General features: G+C 39.9%; 1 protein-coding gene across 1 annotated transcript; it reads left to right on the top strand.

The window, feature by feature from the left end:
* Nucleotides 1–7,165: 7,165 nt before the first annotated feature.
* On the top strand, nt 7,166–8,104 carry LOC127203056 (vomeronasal type-1 receptor 4-like). Its single transcript, XM_051161870.1, has one exon. It carries the CDS (start codon nt 7,166–7,168, stop codon nt 8,102–8,104), a length of 939 nt encoding a protein of 312 aa, XP_051017827.1.
* The last annotated feature ends 11,409 nt before the right edge of the window (nt 8,105–19,513 follow it).

The raw sequence follows: 19,513 nt of genomic DNA, 5'->3' as shown, positions 1-19,513 counted from the left end.
ACAAGGTGGGGGTTATTGCTGACAGAATGGACAAAAACGGATTGGTTCCATCAAACACTAAACAGGAAAAAACACCAGCTACTTTGAAGCTAATTAAAAACCGTAACTAAAAATGGAAAGAAAATTAAAATGAACAAGAAGTATAGGAAAACTAGTTTACAATGCCAAATTTTGGCAACTCTCTGAAGAAATAAAGGAAGTGATTGTGCCTGTCACTAAAAACCTGTGGAAGACTGGTCATAACTTCTTACAAACATACACGCCAATAACCCTAGACCTAAGAAAACAACCAGAGTAGATTTCTTTGTATCCTGGATGAAAAGTAGAGTTTACAATTCAGTAATAGTCTTGTGAGTTAATATCATCCACATGTTCCCAGTAACGGGCAATGATCTATTAATCAATTCAGACACATGACAGAACCCTGCATGTCTACAGTCCCTTGAAAATCATACAGTATTTTTTTTCATGCTTCATTTACTGAGTTCCAAGTCATTTCACTTGCGAAACTCCCTCCAGATGTATGGTTATGTGTTTTCTTTCCTTAGTTGAAAACGTACAAATCACAAGCAAAACAGAAATAAATTTGGTTTAGGGTTGCTGAAGGAATGGCAGCTGGTGTGGGCATATGAAACCCACTGGATCGGTCTGAGACAATGATCACAACAGAGAGCATCCAATAGGTGTGAACAATGATAGTAACTGGCTTGTGAATTCATTACAAGGTTCATCATAATAGTGTCACAAAAGTGTCCTTTACTTTTGGTTCTCCATTTTTATGTGATGATCAAACACGTTAGAAATACAACATGTTTTAGGATCTACACTGCATATTCTATAAAGGGGAGAAATGGAGGAACAACATTCTTGGAAGCTTTTTAAAGTACTACCGGGCTATAGAGATGGCTCAGAGGGTAGGAACACTACCTGTTCTTCCAAAGGTTCTGAGTTCAAGTCCCAGCAACCACAGGGTGGTTCATAACCATCTATAATGAGACCTAGTTCCCTATTCCGGCCTGCAGGTGCACATGCAGGCAAAACACTGTATACTTAATAAATAAATAAATCTTTAAAAAAAATAAAATTAAATTAAGTACTACCTACCTGGAGTTCTCTCCTTGTGGAGTGGACAGGCACAATTCTAGGTAATTGATGCCAGTGGAACTATCCCTGCCACATCTCTAAGGATGGTAGAAATTACACTTATTGACAAGGTGCTCGATTCTAAGATCTGCGGTGGCTTTTGGGGCCCCTTGTATGACAATACCTAAGCAGTGTCTGTACCACATGCTTGAGAGTTGAGGTGTTTGGGCATCCACCTACATTCAGTGTGATGAAAGCACAATGCTAAAGAAAAGAAACAGTGACAAATATCAACCACAATATGAGGCTGCTCCTGTGCTTAGATCTGTGATGTAACTATGCCAGAACTGTAGTTTTTCCTCATAAACATAAGAATCTACACACAAAGGTTCAGCATGGTCACATTGGTCATATACACTGAAATCCAATGTTCTCACTCATAAACATTCGCTTTTTTAAAAAAAACTGTTAGTATTTAGTGTAAAATGAAAAATATAATTGTTGTGAGGTAAATGTACAAGTGGCAAATAGCAGTGGTAATTCATGAGTAACTGCTATCCTCTGAGGTTTTGATGTTTATAACTGTAGGATATGGAGAGTAGCATTATTTCCACAGTCAAGAATCAATTCAAAAAAACAAAGGGAAAGTGGCATTTTAATTCTGAAAATTGTCTAGAGACAGAATGTATGCCGCAAAGACTTGAGCATGGCTAGTGTGGCAGAGACACAATCATCTCAGTGGTGTGATTACAAAGCCCCAAGATATGTTTTTAAACATACTCTAACTTTGGAAGGATTGAGACAATAATCTAACCTTGAAATGTGGACCCACAATACGCCATGCCTATAAGATGTACGGTGGTAAAAAACATGGAGCAGAATTTGAGGGAATAGACAAACAATTACCGACCCAACTTGAGACCCATGCCTTTAGAGGAGGCCCACCCATGACAATACTAATAACATCATGCTATATTTGAAGACTGTATCCTATAATAACTGTGATCAGAGGGCCTTCGCCCAGGAACAGATGGACATTGACGAACATTAAATGGAACTTAGGGAATGTTATAGAAAAAGAGGAGGATGGAATTAGGAACAAGAGTGGTCAATGACACCACAACAAAACCTACAGAGTCAACTCCCCTGGCTCCATGGGGGTTCTTAGAGACTGAGCTGCCAACCATAAAGCCTGCATAGAACAGATGCAGGCTCTCTGCACATGTGTAAGAATTGTGCATCTGGTTATCACATGAGGTGCCTTAACTAGGGACAGGGGCAGTCTCCTATTGCATTGCATTCCTCTGGATCTCTTTCCCATAACTGGCCTGCCTTATCTAGCATCAACAGGAGAAGATGCACCTGATTTTACTGCAACTTGATAGGCCAAGGGTGAGTGATATCTATGGGATGCTGAGCCTTTTCTGAAGATAAGGGAAGGAGGGGTGAGTGGAGGAAGGTGTGGTGATAGGACTTGGTGGAGTGCTGGACTTCAACAACAACAAAAATAACAAAAAGACTAAACACACATGGAAACTAGACAACTCTCTACTTAATGACACCTGCGTCAAGGAAGAAAGAAAGAAAGAAAGAAAGAAAGAAAGAAAGAAAGAAAGAAAGAAAGAAGGAATTCCTGAAACTGAAATTCAATGAGAATGAAGAAACAACATACCCGAATTTGTAGGACTCATTGAAAGCAGTGCTAAGAGGAAAATTCATAGCATTAAGTGACTTTATAAAGAAATTGGAAACATATCATATAAGCAACATCTGGAAGTCATAGGGGAAAAAAGAAGCAGAAACACCCAAGAGGAGTAGACATCTGGAAATAATCAAACTCAGGGCTGAAAACAATAAATTAGAAATGAAGAGAACAATTCAAACAATCAACAAAACCAGGAGCTGGTTCTTTGAGAAAATCAACAAGATAGACAAACTGTTAGCCAAACAACTAAAAGGCAGAGAGACACTATCCAAATCAACAAAAGCAGAAATGAAAATGGAGACATAACAACAGATACTGAAGAAATATAAAGAATCATAAGATCCTACTTCAAAGGCATATATGCCACAAAATTTGAAAACCTATGGGGAATGGACAATTTTTTTGATCGAATCCACTTGCCAAAATTGAATCAAGATCAAATAAACAAACTAAATAGCCCTATTTCCCCTACAGAAATAGAAGCAGTCATTAATAGTCTCCCAATCAAAAATAGCCCAGGGCCAGATGGTTTCAGGGTAGAGTTCTACCAAACATTCAAAGAAGAGTTAATACTGATACTCTTCAAACTACTCAAAAGATAGAAATGAATGGAACATTACAAAACTCATTCTAAGAGGCCATAGTCATCTTAATACCTAAATGTCAAAAAGACCCAACAAAGAAAAAATTTCAGACCAATTTCTCTTAAAAACATTGATGCACAAATACTCAATAAAATACTCACAGACCAAATCCAAGAACACATCAAAGATATCATTCACCATGACCAGGTAGGCTTCATTCCAGGCATACAGGGATGGTTTAATATACATAAATCCATTAATGTAATCCACCATATAAACAAGCTGAAAGAAAAACACTCCTTAGATACAGAAAAAATATTTGGTAAAATCCAACACCCATTTATGTTTAAAGTTTTGGAGAGATCAGGAATACAAGGCACATACTTCAAAATCCACTTGCATCTGCATCCTGATTGCTGAGATTAAGGGATTGTGCTACTACATCCAGTAATAAAAGAATTTTATAAAGTATCTATGGAACAATTGTCAGTGAAATGTTAATAAGACATCCTATAAAAATAAGAAGAGTACATTGGTTTGAATGTATTAATAGTAACAAAAAAATACCCAAAATGTGTCAGGGTCACAGTAAGGAAAAGAAATTAGTAATCAATTTTCCTGGGTATTTAACCAAGATCAATTCCAGATTTGAATTTTCTCTTCTCTATGTCTGTGTTCTGTCACTCTCTGTCTGTTCAATGAGCCTGAATCTGTGTCTACATGAATGATCTTCTGCATCTGTCTGTCCCTGCCTGTGTCTCTGTGTGTGCTCAACAAAAGACTTTTCTATGCATCTATTCAACAACATGACAGCTTCCCCTGCAGGAATGAATGAGGAATACTTTACAGAAATTACTAAAAGACTTTTACAAGGTTTAAGACACTGACTCCAACTGCGCCAACTGCCCAAGATAACAAACAGTGCAGCAAACATCACTGCACACAGATATTTCAACCTATGTCCATGTCACCCCAACATTTATAATGGAAATATGTCTCCTAAGGTTGCTTCCAAAGCACTTGCTCTTTCAGCATTGATTACCTAGCATGCATACACAGCTGCATTACACTTTTGTCAGGGTCATGGAAAACTACATATTTAGGATGAAAATCATCCTTGAGAAATCCAAGGCAAGTAAGCCTGTTTGTTACATTGCTCTTCTGGAAGTCATATTGAACAAACAGGCTAAGTGCACAGTAGGGCAGCAGTCTTAAATCTTAAATGAACTCAAGGTCTATTAACTCTGGCTATGAGGTGCAGCAAAACATCCACAGTCTCTTACAATGTAAGAGATATTTTCATAATGGTGCATCCCCATGCTAGAGTGAACTTCCAAATACAACCTTTGCCCTCAGTCCCTAGAATGTAATCTGTGTCTGGTTCTCCTAATGGGACTCTCACCTTCTGACAGCACAGGAGAGAAAAGTTATTTCGCAGTTCGAAACCTGCCCCTCAGGTGATGCTCACTACTTCCTTAAAAGTTTGTTATTGTTAATTAATGGGAACAAATGTTTTTCACAGGTGATGTCACATCCCTTGGCATTATTTTCATTGTTACATCCTGTGACATGATCCTGTCATTCCCTCAAGGCATAAACTCTGAGAAGATTCAGGCTTTATCTTTAGGGTTGCCATCAACTGCATATCTATGAGTGTGGTAGGTCCTATTGGCCACTGAGTTCTCAACCATCAGCCAACATCACAGCTGCATCTCTACTTGCACATGTGAGTTACTTTCCTTTAGGTACCCAGTGTGCAGCATCCATGGCAGTCTCTGGAAGATGAGTGAGTACAGGTCTCTGAAATGATCCTACTCTTTCTGATAAAGCCACCTACACAGGTTGAATGCTGAGAGTGGGGAAGATCAGCTTAAGACTTGAATTGTACATGGTTTGACAGAAGCTGCAGGTGAGAGATGCTACCCAGGGTTCCTCCACTTTGGTGCTGTTTGCAAAGGCAGTGTCAGTGTGTTTTTTCCCAGTACGTAGGGATCTGGTGGCAATTACAGTCTGTGACTCTTTTTCTTTGGGAAGCTAAGACTCTGTTCACTGGGTTGATAAAACCTCTTCCAGAATTTAGTGACTTACAAGAGCAATGTGAGTGATATTTGGTGACCTCTGCATATTTACAACTCAAATTACCAATAGCACCTTAAAGCGGATAAGAATTATTTTGTTTCTTTATTGAAAACAGCTATGTAGAGTGGCATAGTGACAGGTTAGTATCCTTCTTTGAGGGCTTCATAATCAGGGTTCTGCAAGATGAACAAGAAATAACCCAATGTTGCAATATCCAAATTTCAATGCTAATGGCATTTGACTAGCTGAGTGATTTCAACCTCACACTGCCCAAGCATCAGAACCCACATTCTGCTGTTTCCAGCCCCCACCCAGACACAGATACACATATTCCTAAACATTATTTTTTGTTTTGTTTTTTAGACAGAGTCAACATATATAACCCTGAGTGCCTCTAGTTTGTTATGTAGACCAGGATCTCCTCAAAATTGGGAGTTCCTCTGGGTCTGCCTGCCACATGCTGAAGCTAAAGACATGTCTCACCATGCTTAGGTGAGATATTGCTTTTTAATAAAACAGATATGTCATTCGTGCTTTGTGTTATGAACCCATGTGCTATGTGTGCTGTACCCATTGAATCCTTGGCTGACAGTATATTTATATCTATCAATTTCTGTCAAATGTATATTTGTTAGATTTTATGTTCCACAGATCAAACGGATTGCTACTATTATTCAATATTCCCATTTAATGTCTATTATGTTTTCATTTCATTAAAATGCACTCACAAGTAATTTGCAGTTTATCTTTTTATAGAGAGAATTAATATGATAGGGTTATATTGTAATTAATATTCACCAAATTAAAATATTTGGAAGTTACTTTGGAAACACTTAAAAGCAAGAATAAGCACATGTATGTACACACAAACATATGTAACTGCAATTACAGGTGAGTGTGATGACAAAGGAAAACTTACATATTATTTTCCTAATATCTTATGGTCACTATTTTTCTTTTATCCTTTTTATTCTCAAATGTTACTATTCTCTATTATTTAGTCTCATGTTTCACCTTTGAGATCTTTGTGTAATGTGTTTTGATCATGTTCATACTTTCCCCATTCCCCTAGATTCACCATCCTTCTTTACCTGATAAACTTTGTGTCTTTTTTATTTCTAAACCTATACAGCACAGTGTTTGAGGCCCATATGATCTTGGGTTTGTCACCATCCACTGAAGCTTGGTTGACATATCAGAGGTCACATTTTAAAGGAAGATGACTTCCCTTTTCTGGGTGGTATCCATTGTCAATAGCATTTTAGGTGCCACTATTTTCTCTGTAGCCAGACAGTCTCCTTTCTGGTAAGTCTCTGCCTTTACAAGTTGCTGGGAACTTGGAAACGTGTAGTGTGTCCACGTGCAAGACCCTTGTCTGGATGTAGTTTGATAATTAGACCTCTTCAGTGTGGTGCACTTGTGGATGTTACACCAGAAATTAATTATAAAGCACTTAAAAGAGAAAATAAGTACTGATGGCAATATAAAGCTTACCTCCAATGTCCAGGTTAATTATGTGTAATTCAAACAATAGTAAATCATTGAAACCCAGGACACATCTTATGAGAAAGTCACATGTTAATATGTGAACTGCTGAACCTAACATGATGGATTCTAGTCAGTACAGTGATTCACATGCTATGACAGAGAGAGTCCAACTTACTTAACAATTGTTGCCAGGACATGATGTGAAGTGACCCAGGATTGTGACAGAATGGCCTCGAGAGACCTGGCTGTGGGGATCTTCTTCCTGTTGCAGACAGCACTGGGAATGCTGGGGAACTCAGCCTTGCTTTGTTGTTTTGTCATCGCTGACTTTGCTGGGATCAGGGCAAAGCCCACAGACCTGATTGTAAAACACCTGACTTGGGCTAACTTCCTTGTTCTTCTGTGCAAAGGGATGCCTCACACAATGGAAGCTTTTCGTCAGACATACTATCTAGGTTATATTTCGTGTAAACTTGCCTTATATTTTCACAGAGTTGCCAGAGGAGTATCCCTTAGCTCCACATCACTGCTTAGTGTCATCCAGGCCATCACCATCAGCCCCAATAATTCCAAGTGGAAACAACTCAAGATCAGAGCCCCCAGGATCATTGGTCCTTCCCTGGGCCTCTGCTGGTCCCTACAGCTTTTGATATATGTCTTCATTCTTGTGTATACAACTGACATACAGAGTGGAGTGAATATTACTGGAAGAAAAGATTTTGGATACTGTGCTGTTGTGAATCCTGGGAGACTCATCGACACTTTCAATGCAGTTCTATTGACATCCAGCGATGCCATGTTTTTGGGGCTGATGGTGTTTGCCAGTGGCTCCATGGTGTTTAGGCTGCTCAAACACAAGCAGAGGGTACAACACACCCACAGATCCCAGTCTCCTAGGTCATCCGCTGAGACCAGTGCCACCCATATCATCCTCACCATAGTGAGCAGCTTTGTGCTGTTCTATGTAGCATCTATTGTCTTTACATCATACGTGTCTGTCCTAGACGTAACAATTAGGTGGCTGGTGGATGCCAGTGCTGCCATGTCTGCATGTTTCCCAGCCTTCTGCCCCTTTGTGCTTCTCAGACAACATACCTCTGTTTTCAAACTTGCTGTACCTGTTCTCATCAGACCACACTGTGTTTGTGTAGTCAGAGATCTCTAAAAAACTGTGCTGCCTGCTTTTCCTTTCCACTTCTTCTCCTATGTACTGCTCTGTGCACACACATTCAATATGAACCTACACAGTAATTGTAGAATCTCTACTATGTTTCTTTCCAATATAGTTTGTAATTTAACCGGTGACACAGGCAATTCATTCTATATGATATGAGTGTTGAAACGATCACTGCTCGTGACAGAGGTATTTAAGATTTGTTGCTATATGGACCATAATGATTAAGGCGAGCTTCTACGAGGATGGGATTTTTAATCAACATTGTCACCTCCAGTCCAAAAATTAACCAGGTCTCTCTCTGACTCTTGCCTACGGATGTAAGCTCCCAGTTACTGTATACCAGCCTGGTTGGTGGCGAAGTCTCTGCTATGAAAGAAATGTATTGATTCTCTGAGAATGTAAGCAAGCCCTCAGTTAAATGCTTTCTTTTATAAATTTCCATGGTCATGGCATTTCTTCACAGCATTGATAAGTGCAAGCAGGGCCTAAGGACTGGGTATTTTTCTGATAGGTCTCATTATGTTATTATTTAGAGTTATAGGGAAGCCTTTGAGACTGTGGACTAGCAAAGCAGTTGTACCCTGTGAGCAGTGCTTTCCAAGCCGTTCTAGCAGTAACTTAGAAGACAGACACTCTGAGAGCATTGCAGACTATGGACGCATAACCTGACATCCTCACACATACACACATGTAGGCAAACAACAGCACACCTAAAAATAATCCCCTCAGAATAGGAAATAAAATATATTTTGAGGTTGGACGAGGGTCTAATGGAGATGGGAAGAGGAGGGTTCAAGCAGGGGATGGAGAGGGGGAAGGAGAAAGTACTGGAAGAGAGTGGATTGGGGGATGGTGTAGGAATCTAGTGCAATGCAAACCTCTTGGAACATCACTTGGAGTGACCCTACTGAAATCTCCGAGTAACGAGTGTGGTATGAAAGCCAAACTGGCCGTCTTTTTTTTTTTTAATTTTTTATTATTAATTTATTCTTGTTACATCTCAATGGTTATCCCATCCCTTGTGTCCTCCCATTCTTCCCTCCCTCCCCTTTTCCCCTTATTCCCCTCCCCTATGACTGTTCCTGAGGGGGATTACCTCTCCCTGTATATGGTCATAGAGTATCAAGTCTCTTCTTGGTAACCTGATATCCTTCCTCTGAGTGCCACCAGGTCTCCCCCTCCAGGGGACATGGTCAAATGTGAGGCACCAGAGTACATGACAAAGTCATACCCCACACTCCACTCAACTGTGGAGAATGTTCTGACCATTGGCTAGATCTGGCTAGGGGTTTAAAGTTTACCGTCTGTATTGTCCTTGGCTGGTGCCTTAGTTTGAGCGGGACCCCTGGGCCCAAATCTGCCTATCATATTGTTCTACTTGTAGGTTTCTAGGACCCTCTGGATCCTTCTACTTTGCCATTCTCCCATGCTTCTCTCATCTAGAGTCCCAATAGGATGCCCTCCCCTCTGTCCCAGTTTCCTGGTAAGTGAAGGCTTTCGTGGGACATGCCCCTTGGGCTAGTATGCAGATATAAGTGAGTATATACCATTTAAGTCTTTCTGTTTCTGGGTTAACTCACTCATTATGATCATTTCTAGCTCAATCCATTTATCCACAAATTCCGGGAATTCCTTGTTTTTAATAGCTGAGTAGTATCTGGCCATCTTCTGTAACTAGGAAAGGCTCCCAGCAGTGGGACAGGAACATCAACCCAGTCACAAAACCTTCAACCTACAGTCTTTTCTCTCTGCGAGACGTGCTGGAGTAATGGCATCATAGAGTATGTGGCAGTAGCCAGTCAATGAGTGGTCCAACATGAGGCCCACATCCTGAAAAAGAGCCCTGCCCTGAGACTGCCTAGATGGTCAGAATCCAGAGGCTGGCCATCCCAGAGACCCAGGACAGGAGTAATCATGAGCTGGCAAAGAGAAAATGAAGAGGCCCATGAAATGGTTCCTGACGGTAATCTCCTATACTCACACATCAGTGCCTAGCCCAACTGCCATCAGAGATTTCACCAAGCAACTGATGGAAACAGATGAAGAGACCCACAGCCAGATTTTGAGGAATCCTGTGGAGGAGGGGAAGGAAAGATTGCCGAAGCCAGAGTGGTCAAGGACAACACAAGAAAACCCACAGAGTCACATTCTTTCTTCATAGGAGGGTCTCACACTTTGGCTAGCCTGGCTTAGAACTCACTATGTAACACAGACTCCCCTTAACTCGAGGCCATCCTCCTTTTTAAATGTGTAGTACTAGGATTAAAACCATGTGCTTTTATTCTCTCCTTGTTTTACACCTCCTTCTTTAAATTAAAGGGGTTATTTATTTTAAATTTATGTGTGTTCTTCTTTTGCCTGCATTTGTGTCTGTGTTCCGCATGCCTGAAATGCGTGCAGTGTCCAGAAGAGGGAATTTAATTCCTTGTTAGTGGAGTTTCAGAGAGTTGCTATTCTGAATGTCAGTAATGGAGCAGTGTGAGTGCAAGTGCAGCTGTGCCCTTTAAAACAAAATAAATTGGCCATTAGGTTTCTCACATCATGAAATCCAAGCATGCTCACCTCACAGTCTTCCCCTGCCCACCCTCTTGCTCTGTGTCCTCCCACCCCATCCAAGAAGAAACAAAAAGGAAAAAATGTAGTAAATAATAAGGAAATAAAAAATAACCCACCCAAGATCGAGAATCAAATCCATTTCTAGTGTTCATATACTAATTGGAGGATGGTCTATCTCTAGTGGCTATAGCTCCACCGAATGGAGGTGATGTCTTCTCCACCTACACTCCTGCAAGAAGCATCAAATGTGGAGAGCCAAGTGATGGCCAGCTAGGGTTATGGCCCCCCTCTCCTGTGAACCCACTCCATGAGGGCAATGGGAGGGGTCATGCTCAGCACTTCTCACAGACATCATCGTAGCTTCATTGGCAGCCAAGACTCCTGATGACTGCATGACCTTTGGTGGTAACACTGTCCAGAGACCTCAACCTGGTCCCAAGCCACATATGACCGACCATTCATGCTCTCAGATGTGAAATCCTTGTCTTGTGTGTTGGCTGTAATAGTATCTCCAGAGCTTGTTGTGGTGGTTGGGCCGCTGGCTTCTGGTGGTATCAAATGGTCCTGGGGATTGTTGTTTGTGTTCTTAAGCTGATCTCTTCCCACTGTGATGTCTCTGGTTGGAGCATGTACCCAGTGCCTGCTTGGAGCTCAGAACTTTCTGTGGATTAGCTGGGTGATATAAGGTCAGATCCACTAGTGTTCCCGGCTATGGAGTGTGCTAGGTGCTAGAAGCCACAGACGCTGGTGTTTCTGCAGGTCCCAGATTGCTCTGCACCCCAGGGAGTTCAAGAGCTGCCCGCAAGCCAGGCGTGTGGGCCTCATGTGGGTGCAAGCTGGTTGCTGAGACCTCCCCCCTAGGAGCTTTCTGTGGCTTCTCTGGGTGACCTGAAGTCAGATCCATATGTGATACCAACTGTGGTGTCTGCTTGGTGCTAGAACCCACAGGTGGTGGTGTTTTTGCAGTGCCCACTAGCTCTGTGCCCCAGGGAGTTCAAGAGCTGCCTGCCTGCCAGAAGTGTGGCACTAGCCTTCGGAGGCTGCACGCTTGTTTCTGTTGGGTCCCGGGACTTGTGCTTTTGCCTGGTTGCTAGAGGCCAGACCCAACCGTGCTCCACATAATTTGGAACCTTCCCACCTGTGGGTCACCAATACTGGTGTTTTGTGGTTCTCAGGCCAGTACTTAGGTTGCTGATTAGAAACTGCTGTCCTGCTGATTAAACAAGGTGTGTTTTAAATACTGCCATCTTGGATCTCCGTGTCAATTCAATTTTTGATCTTAGCCATTCTAGTAGGTGTAAGATGGACTCTCAGAGTCATTTTGTTTTACAATTCCTGGTAAAGAATGCCTTTGGGCATCTCTTTATGTGTTTCTTGACCATTCCATATTCCTCTGTTGACAATTCTCTGTTTAGCTCTATGCCCCATTTCAAATTGAATTATTCAGTTGGGTGGTGTTTAATTTCCTGAGTTCATTACCTATTTTGGATATTAGCCCTTTGACAGATGTAGGGTTGGTAAAGATCTTTTCCCAATCTGCAGGCTGTCGCCTTGTTCTGTTGACAGTGTCATTTGCCTTACAGAAGCATTTCCATTTCATGAGTTCTCATTTATTAATTGTTGGTCTTAGAGCCTGAGCTATTGGTGTTCTGTTCAGGAAGTTTCCCCCTGTACCAATGATTTCAAGGCTCTTCCCAACTTTTTTTTTCTAACAGATTTCAGGTGTCTCATTTAATGTTAAGGTATTTAATACACTTGGTCTTGAGTTTTGTGCAGGGTGATAAATATTGGTCTATGTGCATTTTTCTACATGTGGAAATCTAGTTAGACCAACACCATTTGCTGAAGATGCCTTTTTTTTTTTTTTCATTGTATGGATTTGGTTTCTTTGTCAAAAATTGTGTCTATAGATGTGTAGGGTTATTTCTTGGTCTTTGATTTGATTTTATTGTTAGGCCAGCCTATTTCTCTGCCAGTATCATGCCATTTTTATTACTGTATCTCTATAGTACAGCTTGAGATCAAGGATGTAGTTTTTTCCTGAAAATCTTTTATTGTACAGGATTGTTTTAGCTATTGTGGGCTTTTTGCTTTTCCATATAAAGTTGAGAATTGGTTTTTCAAGGTCTGTAAAGGGTTGTGTGGTGTTTTTATAGGGATTGCATTGTTTGGTAGATTGCTTTTGTTAAGATGGCTATTTTTACTGTTGATCCTCCTGATTGATGAGCACCGGAGAGATTTCCATCCTCTCATATCCTTCTTCAAGTTCTTTCTTCAGCGACTTGACGTTTTTTCATACAACTTTAGTTTACCTACTTTTCTTTCTCAGCCCTTTGTCATTTACGTACAGGAGGAGCTACTAATTTTTTAAGTTAAACTTCTATCTGGTGACTTTGCTAAAGGTGTTTATCGACTGTAGGAGTTCTCTGGTGGAATTTTGTGGGCCGCTTATGTACACTGTGAATAGCATGTGTGAATACCATTACTTTAACTTCCCCACTTCCTATGTGGGTCCCATTGATCTACTTTATTGCCTCATTGTTCTCGCTGGAATTTCAAGTTCTTACATTGAAGATATATGGAGAGAGTGGGCCAACATGTCTAGTCCCTGATATTAGTGGAGTTTCTTTGAGTTTTCTCCATTTAGTTTGATTTTGGCAATAGGCTTGCTGTATATAGTCATTATGATGCTTAGGTAAGTACCTGGTGTCCCTGATCTCTCCAAGATTCTACCCATGAACAGATGTTAGATTTTTTTTCAAGTGTTTTTTTTTTTGTTTGGTTGGTTGGTTGGTTGGTTTGTTTTGTTTTTTGACATCTGAAGAGATGATCTTGTGTTTTTATTCTTCCGGGTTTTTTTAATATGGTGGATTACATTGCTGGATTTCCTATTTTAAACCATCCCTGCATGCCAGTAAAGTGATATCTTTGATGTGTTCTTGGGTTTGGTTTGCGAGTAGTTTTGTATCAGTGCTCATAAGAAAATTGGTCTGAAATTCTCTTTCTTTGTTGGGTCTTCATGAATTTTAGGTATCAAAGTGACTGTGGCCTCATAGAAATGAGGTTGGTAATGTTCCACCCGTTTCTATTTTGTGGAGTAGTTTGAATAACATTGTTGTTAGATCTTCTTTGAATGTCTGGTAAAATTCTGAGCAGAAACCACAGAAAAAAAGCTCTGACCTTTTTTTTTTTTTTTTTTTTTTAAATGGGAGACATTTTATTATTGCTACTCTTTCCACAGGAGATATAAGATTAAAGAAACTGTGGTACATATACACTATGGAATACTACTCAGCTATTAAAAACAAGGAATTCCCGAAATTTGTGGACAAATGGATTGAGCTAGAAATGATTATAATGAGTGAGTTAACCCAGAAGCAGAAAGATTCAAATGGTATATACTCACTTATATCTGCATACTAGCCCAAGGGGAAACTGGGACAGAGGGGAGGACATCCTATTGGAACTCTAGATGAGATAAACATGGGAGAATAACAAAATAAAAGGATCCAGAGGGTCCTAGAAACCTACAAGTAGAACATTATGATAGGCAGATTTGGGCCCAGGGGTCCCGCTCAAACTAAGGCACCAGCCAAGGACAATACAGGCGGTAAATTTAAACCCCTACCCAGATCTAGCCAATGGTCAGAACATTCTCCACAGTTGAGTGGAGAGTGGGATATGACTTTCACATGAACTCTAGTGCCTCATATTTGACCATGTCCCCTGGAGGGAGAGACCTGGTGGCACTCAGAGGAAGGATAGCAGGTTACCAAGAAGAGACTTGATACCCTATGAGCATATACAGGGGGAGGTAATCCCCCTCCGGAACAGTCATAGGGGAGGGGAATAATGGGAAAATGAGAGGGAGGGAAGAATGGGAGGATACAAGGGATAGGATAACCATTGAGATGTAACAAGAATAAATTAATTAAAATTTTTTTAAAAGAAAAAAAGATTATTCAATTGGTTTACCTTATCTTGCTTCAAGTTTGATAATTGGAATCTGTCCAAAAAAATTCCATTTCATTTAGGTTTTCAAATTTTGTGGCACATATGCTTTTGAAGTAAGACCTAATAAGTCTTTGGATCTCCTCACTGTCTGTTATGTCTCTTTTTTTATTTCTGATTTTGAGAGATATTAATGACCAGTGTGTTAGGTGCTTTTATTTTGGTGTTGTTTGTGTTAGTGTTGTTGTGTGCTTGACTAATTTTTTTTCTAAAGTGAAGTTATCTGTTTCCTGTGTGTTTTAAGTGTGCTTTAGTTGGTCATGTGGTGAGGAAGGAGGTCCCCTTCTGTCAGAGGTCTAGGGGAAAGGAATATGACAGAAGAAAGAGGGTACGTGAACCCTAATAACACATTTTTCTCAGTAAAGATTGAGCAGACTAGCTTGGAAATGCCTCAAACTTTTATTCCCTGTGTTTAATCTCTGAAGGCCTACTACAAAAAGGAAGTAATGATTATATCAATACTGAAAAGTCTTAATGAAATAAACTAACATGTAAAAATGCCTGATTGTGATTTTCTTGATATTATCTACTGTATCTAATTTAATAACATGTGAAAAGCTTTCAAATTCATGTAATTATGGGAAAAAATTAAGTGGGATATTGAAACATCTGTTTATGACTTTCTCCTCTCTTCAGAAGCCTGAATGTGAAGCTCTTTAAGAAAGATGTTAACTTCTCAGTACAGCAATCTACATAGGCATTTCCAATAATGAAAAATATACACACATAATAAGTCCATGTGGAAAGCAGAATTTGAGGAGTAAATATGTAGAGGCCACCAAGCACTTCTCACATTGTTTTTGTAACTCACTAAGTTCTGGAAGAGATTTTACCACTTCAGTAAACAGGGCCTTAGATTCCTGATGGAAAAACAAGACCAGATGAATTCTATGAAACAGTCACAATCTTATGCATCCATCAGGCCCCCAATATACTGGGAAAACCACACTGTCACTGTGTTGGAAATGAACACCAAGAAGGTAGAATCAAGGATAGTGTCACTAACTTGCAGCCTCTGTCAAACCATATTTGGGTTTATTCTTCCCATTATGAGAACTAAATCCATACATGAGCCCCTACCTAAAAGAAGATGATTAGTTTAGAAGTCTGCTCTCACCCAACTTTTAGAGACTGCCCAAGCCCCTGCAGACTGGTTGCCTGAATCAAAACACTCACTTATGAAGGTATAGTGCATCTGTGAGGCTGGCTGCTGGGTAGTGGTTCATTGGTCAATGGGACATAAAACCATCATATATCTACAAAGTTTATGGTAAGCCCCATGGTCAAGATTGGATGTTCTTGGTGTTCATTTCCCAAGAGGACAACAGAATCATGTCCCAGGAAGGAACTATGATTTTTGTGTCAAGAAAGTTGACATCACCTCTAAAAAAAACTTGTTCCTATTAATAATTAAGAAAAACTCTTAACTGAGTATTGTACATCACACAGGGACAGACTAAATGACCTCTCTCTCTCTCTCTCTCTCTCTCTCTCTCTCTCTCTCTCTCTCTCTCTCTCTCTGTGTGTGTGTGTGTGTGTGTGTGTGTGTGTGTGTGTGTGTGTGAAGTTCAGAATACAGGTATGAGAACCATATAGGGATTACATTCTAGGGATGAGGGACAGAGGGCAAAGTGTGCAGTTGCAAGTCCACTTTATTATATCAATGCATTATTATGAAAATACCTATTACATTCTAAGAGACTGAAAGTTTTGCTGGACCCTTTCATCAAGAATTTATGCGCCCTGAGGTGACTCGAGATTTAAGACTGCTGTCCTACTGTATACCCGGGCTCTTTGTTCACCCTGCCTTTAATGGAACAATGTTCCATCCAACCACACTTGCCTTGAATTTCCCATGTAAACGGCCTTTATAACGTAAACTAATGCAGAATTTTAATCCTAAAATATGTAGTCTTCCATGTCCATAAGCAAAGAGGAATGTAGGTGTAAATGCATGTTATATAATAGTTGATGGGAAAAGCAAGTATTTTTTAAAGCAACATTAGGAAACAGATATCCACCATAAATGCTTAAAATGGCATGGATATGTGATGATAGACCTATGTGCAGTGATTGTTGCATCACTGTATGTTCTGTGAGGCAGTTGGGGGCATTTGAAGTCAATGACCTAATCCTTTGTAGAATACATTTGTTGAGAGTAGTTTTTTCCTTTTAATTTTTCTTTTTTTTTTTTTCCTTTTTGTTTTGTTACGACAGAGTTCTCTGTGTAGCCTTGGCTGTCCTGCTGTCACTTTGTAGACCAGGCTGGCCACTACCCGAGAGAGAACTATCTATCTCTGCCTCCCCAAGTGCTGGTATTCAGGTGTACGCCACCATGGCTGGCTTTTAGAACACTTTAAAATTTTTTCTATAATGTATTTCTCATTCCTTTCTGTGTGTGAAGCTCACATGTATTGCAATAAATGCCAAACAATATCTTTTGTGAGGAACACACACAAATAGAAAAAGACAGGGGCAGGCAGATCCATGTCATATCTCATGTAGGCGCAGATTCAGACTCATACAACATACAGTCAAAGAATGATGAAAGAAACACACAGAAAGAAGTAGAGTATTTAAATCTGGGCTTGCTTTTCATTAAATATTGAAAGATGCAGCTTCTTAATTTATTTTCCTTAATGTGAACCTGAAATACTTTGTGAATCTTGGGATTGTTTTTAATGCATTCAAAGCAATACACTCTGCTTCTTCATAGTCCTCCATGAAGAAATGTAAATCCCTCCTCCTGCCCTCACGTCAAGTGGATTACACAGATATTTCCTTTCTAATTTCCCTCTTTCCATTCATTACTTTCTCCCAGACCCCAAATCCACAAACTGACAGTTTTAGCACAGAATTCCACAAGACCTTCAAAGAAGAGTTAATCCCATTTCTTCTCAAATTATTCTACAAAATAGAAACAAAAGGAACTTTGCCTAAAGTTATTTTATAAGGCCAGAGTTACGCTGGTACTCAGACCACAAAAAGATACAACAATGAAAGGAAATATAGACCAATTCCTCTGGAGAACATAGGCACAAAATTTCAAAATACAACACTTTCAAACAGAATCCAGTGAGACGACAAAACCATCATCCACGATGATCACGTCCCCGACCCGCAGGCTCAGTTATTCGTGGAGTGGCGAGGAGGGTCGCGACCTGTGAATAAAGAATAGGGGAAAGAGAGGCACGGGCCCAGGAAAAACGTTGCTTATCGAGGGCCGTTTATTGTAAGGGGGTATCCAAATTTAAAGTGAACTTCTGAGAGGGCGGGGGGTGGAAAGGAATGCAGTGGAAAATTACAAAATCTTCTGGGCCAGGCCCAAGGACAGCAGGTGTGGAGTGGGGCGATTATACAGAAGTCTCGATACACCGAATGTTCTCTTTCTCAAGGTCAGGCTGGATCTTTGTGGTTGCCAGACAGAATAATTATTTCAAGTATGCAGACAGCTGTGGCTTTCAGCCAGCAGGGCCTCTCAGCCACTCGGGCAGGTCAGGCAAGGTCCTATGGCTCCTGACAATCACGCAGACTTCATTATGTGGTAAAGGGACAGGTCAGCACATGCAAATTGATAAATGCAAGCCCTCATAAGTGAACGGGGGAAAATAATAGCATGGTCATATATTTATATGCAGAAAAAGCTTTGGACAAAATCCAACACACTTTCATAATATATTGAGGATATATTGGGGATACAAGGAACATATCCCAAAATAGTTTTACAGCAAACATCAATTTACTGGAATAAAATCAAAGTAATTACACTGAGATCAAGAACAATACATGACTGTCCTTTTTGCCATACCTATTAAATATATAGTACTTACCATCTTACCTACAGCAATAAGAAAACTCAAAGATATCAAGGGGTATTAATAGGATTGAATTGAAAAGGAAAAATGCTGACACGTCTTTGTTTGCCAATACTATGATAGTATACATTAGTGACCTCAAAATTTCCACTGAAAAACAACTACATCTGATAAAAACTTTCAGCAGTGTACTAGGATACAAAATTAACTTTAAAAAATCAGTAGGCCCCCTACATACAAATTACATCTGGACTGAGAGAGAAATTATGGAAACAGCACTCTTCACAATAGCCTCAAATAATATAAAATATTTGGAGGTATCTCTAAGAAAACAAATAGAAGATTTCTATTATAATAATTTAACCTGAATGAAGAAGTTATCCAAAGAAAAATAGTCCCATGCTCATGAACCAGAAACAGTAACATAGGAAAATAAACACCGTATCTAAATCAATATACAAATTCATTGCAGCCTCTACCAAATTCCGAAATATTTCTTCACAGCTCTTAAAAGGACAATTTTGAACCTCATATGAAAACAAAAAAAAAATGTTACCCAAAAAAGGCATGAGGAATAAAAGACTTGTAGGAGGTATCACTGTATCTGACCTCAAATTGTACTACAGAGCTATCGTAATAATAACAGGATGGTATTGGTACAAAAATGGACATGTTGATCAATTGAATTGAACAGAAATCCTAACTAGACATAAAACCATACAGCTATGGACACCTGTAGGCAAAAATACAAAAAGAAAAAGACAGCATCTTTAACAATTCTGTTTGTCAAACTGGATTTCTGCATGTAGAAGAATTCAAACGTATCCACACTCTGCACAACAAGGAACTCGAGATGGATCAAAGCCATTAATATAGAACAGACACACTGAACCGGATTGATGGGTATGCAGTGAATCACATTGAGCTATTGGTTACATGAGAAAACTTTCTGAATGAAACACTGTTACTTCCCAAGACAGCTTTGAAGAAAGCTTCCAGTCTCAATTGGTCCACC

Source organism: Acomys russatus, chromosome 19 (genome assembly GCF_903995435.1).
Source record: "Acomys russatus chromosome 19, mAcoRus1.1, whole genome shotgun sequence".
Lineage (NCBI taxonomy): Eukaryota > Metazoa > Chordata > Mammalia > Rodentia > Muridae > Acomys > Acomys russatus.
This window is presented reverse-complemented; position numbering and strand designations above follow the sequence as displayed.

What these genes read in the sequence shown, in the direction of transcription:
- LOC127203056 (XM_051161870.1), top strand. Translation starts at nt 7,166, where the DNA reads ATGGCCTCGAGAGACCTGGCTGTGGGGATCTTCTTCCTGTTGCAGACA.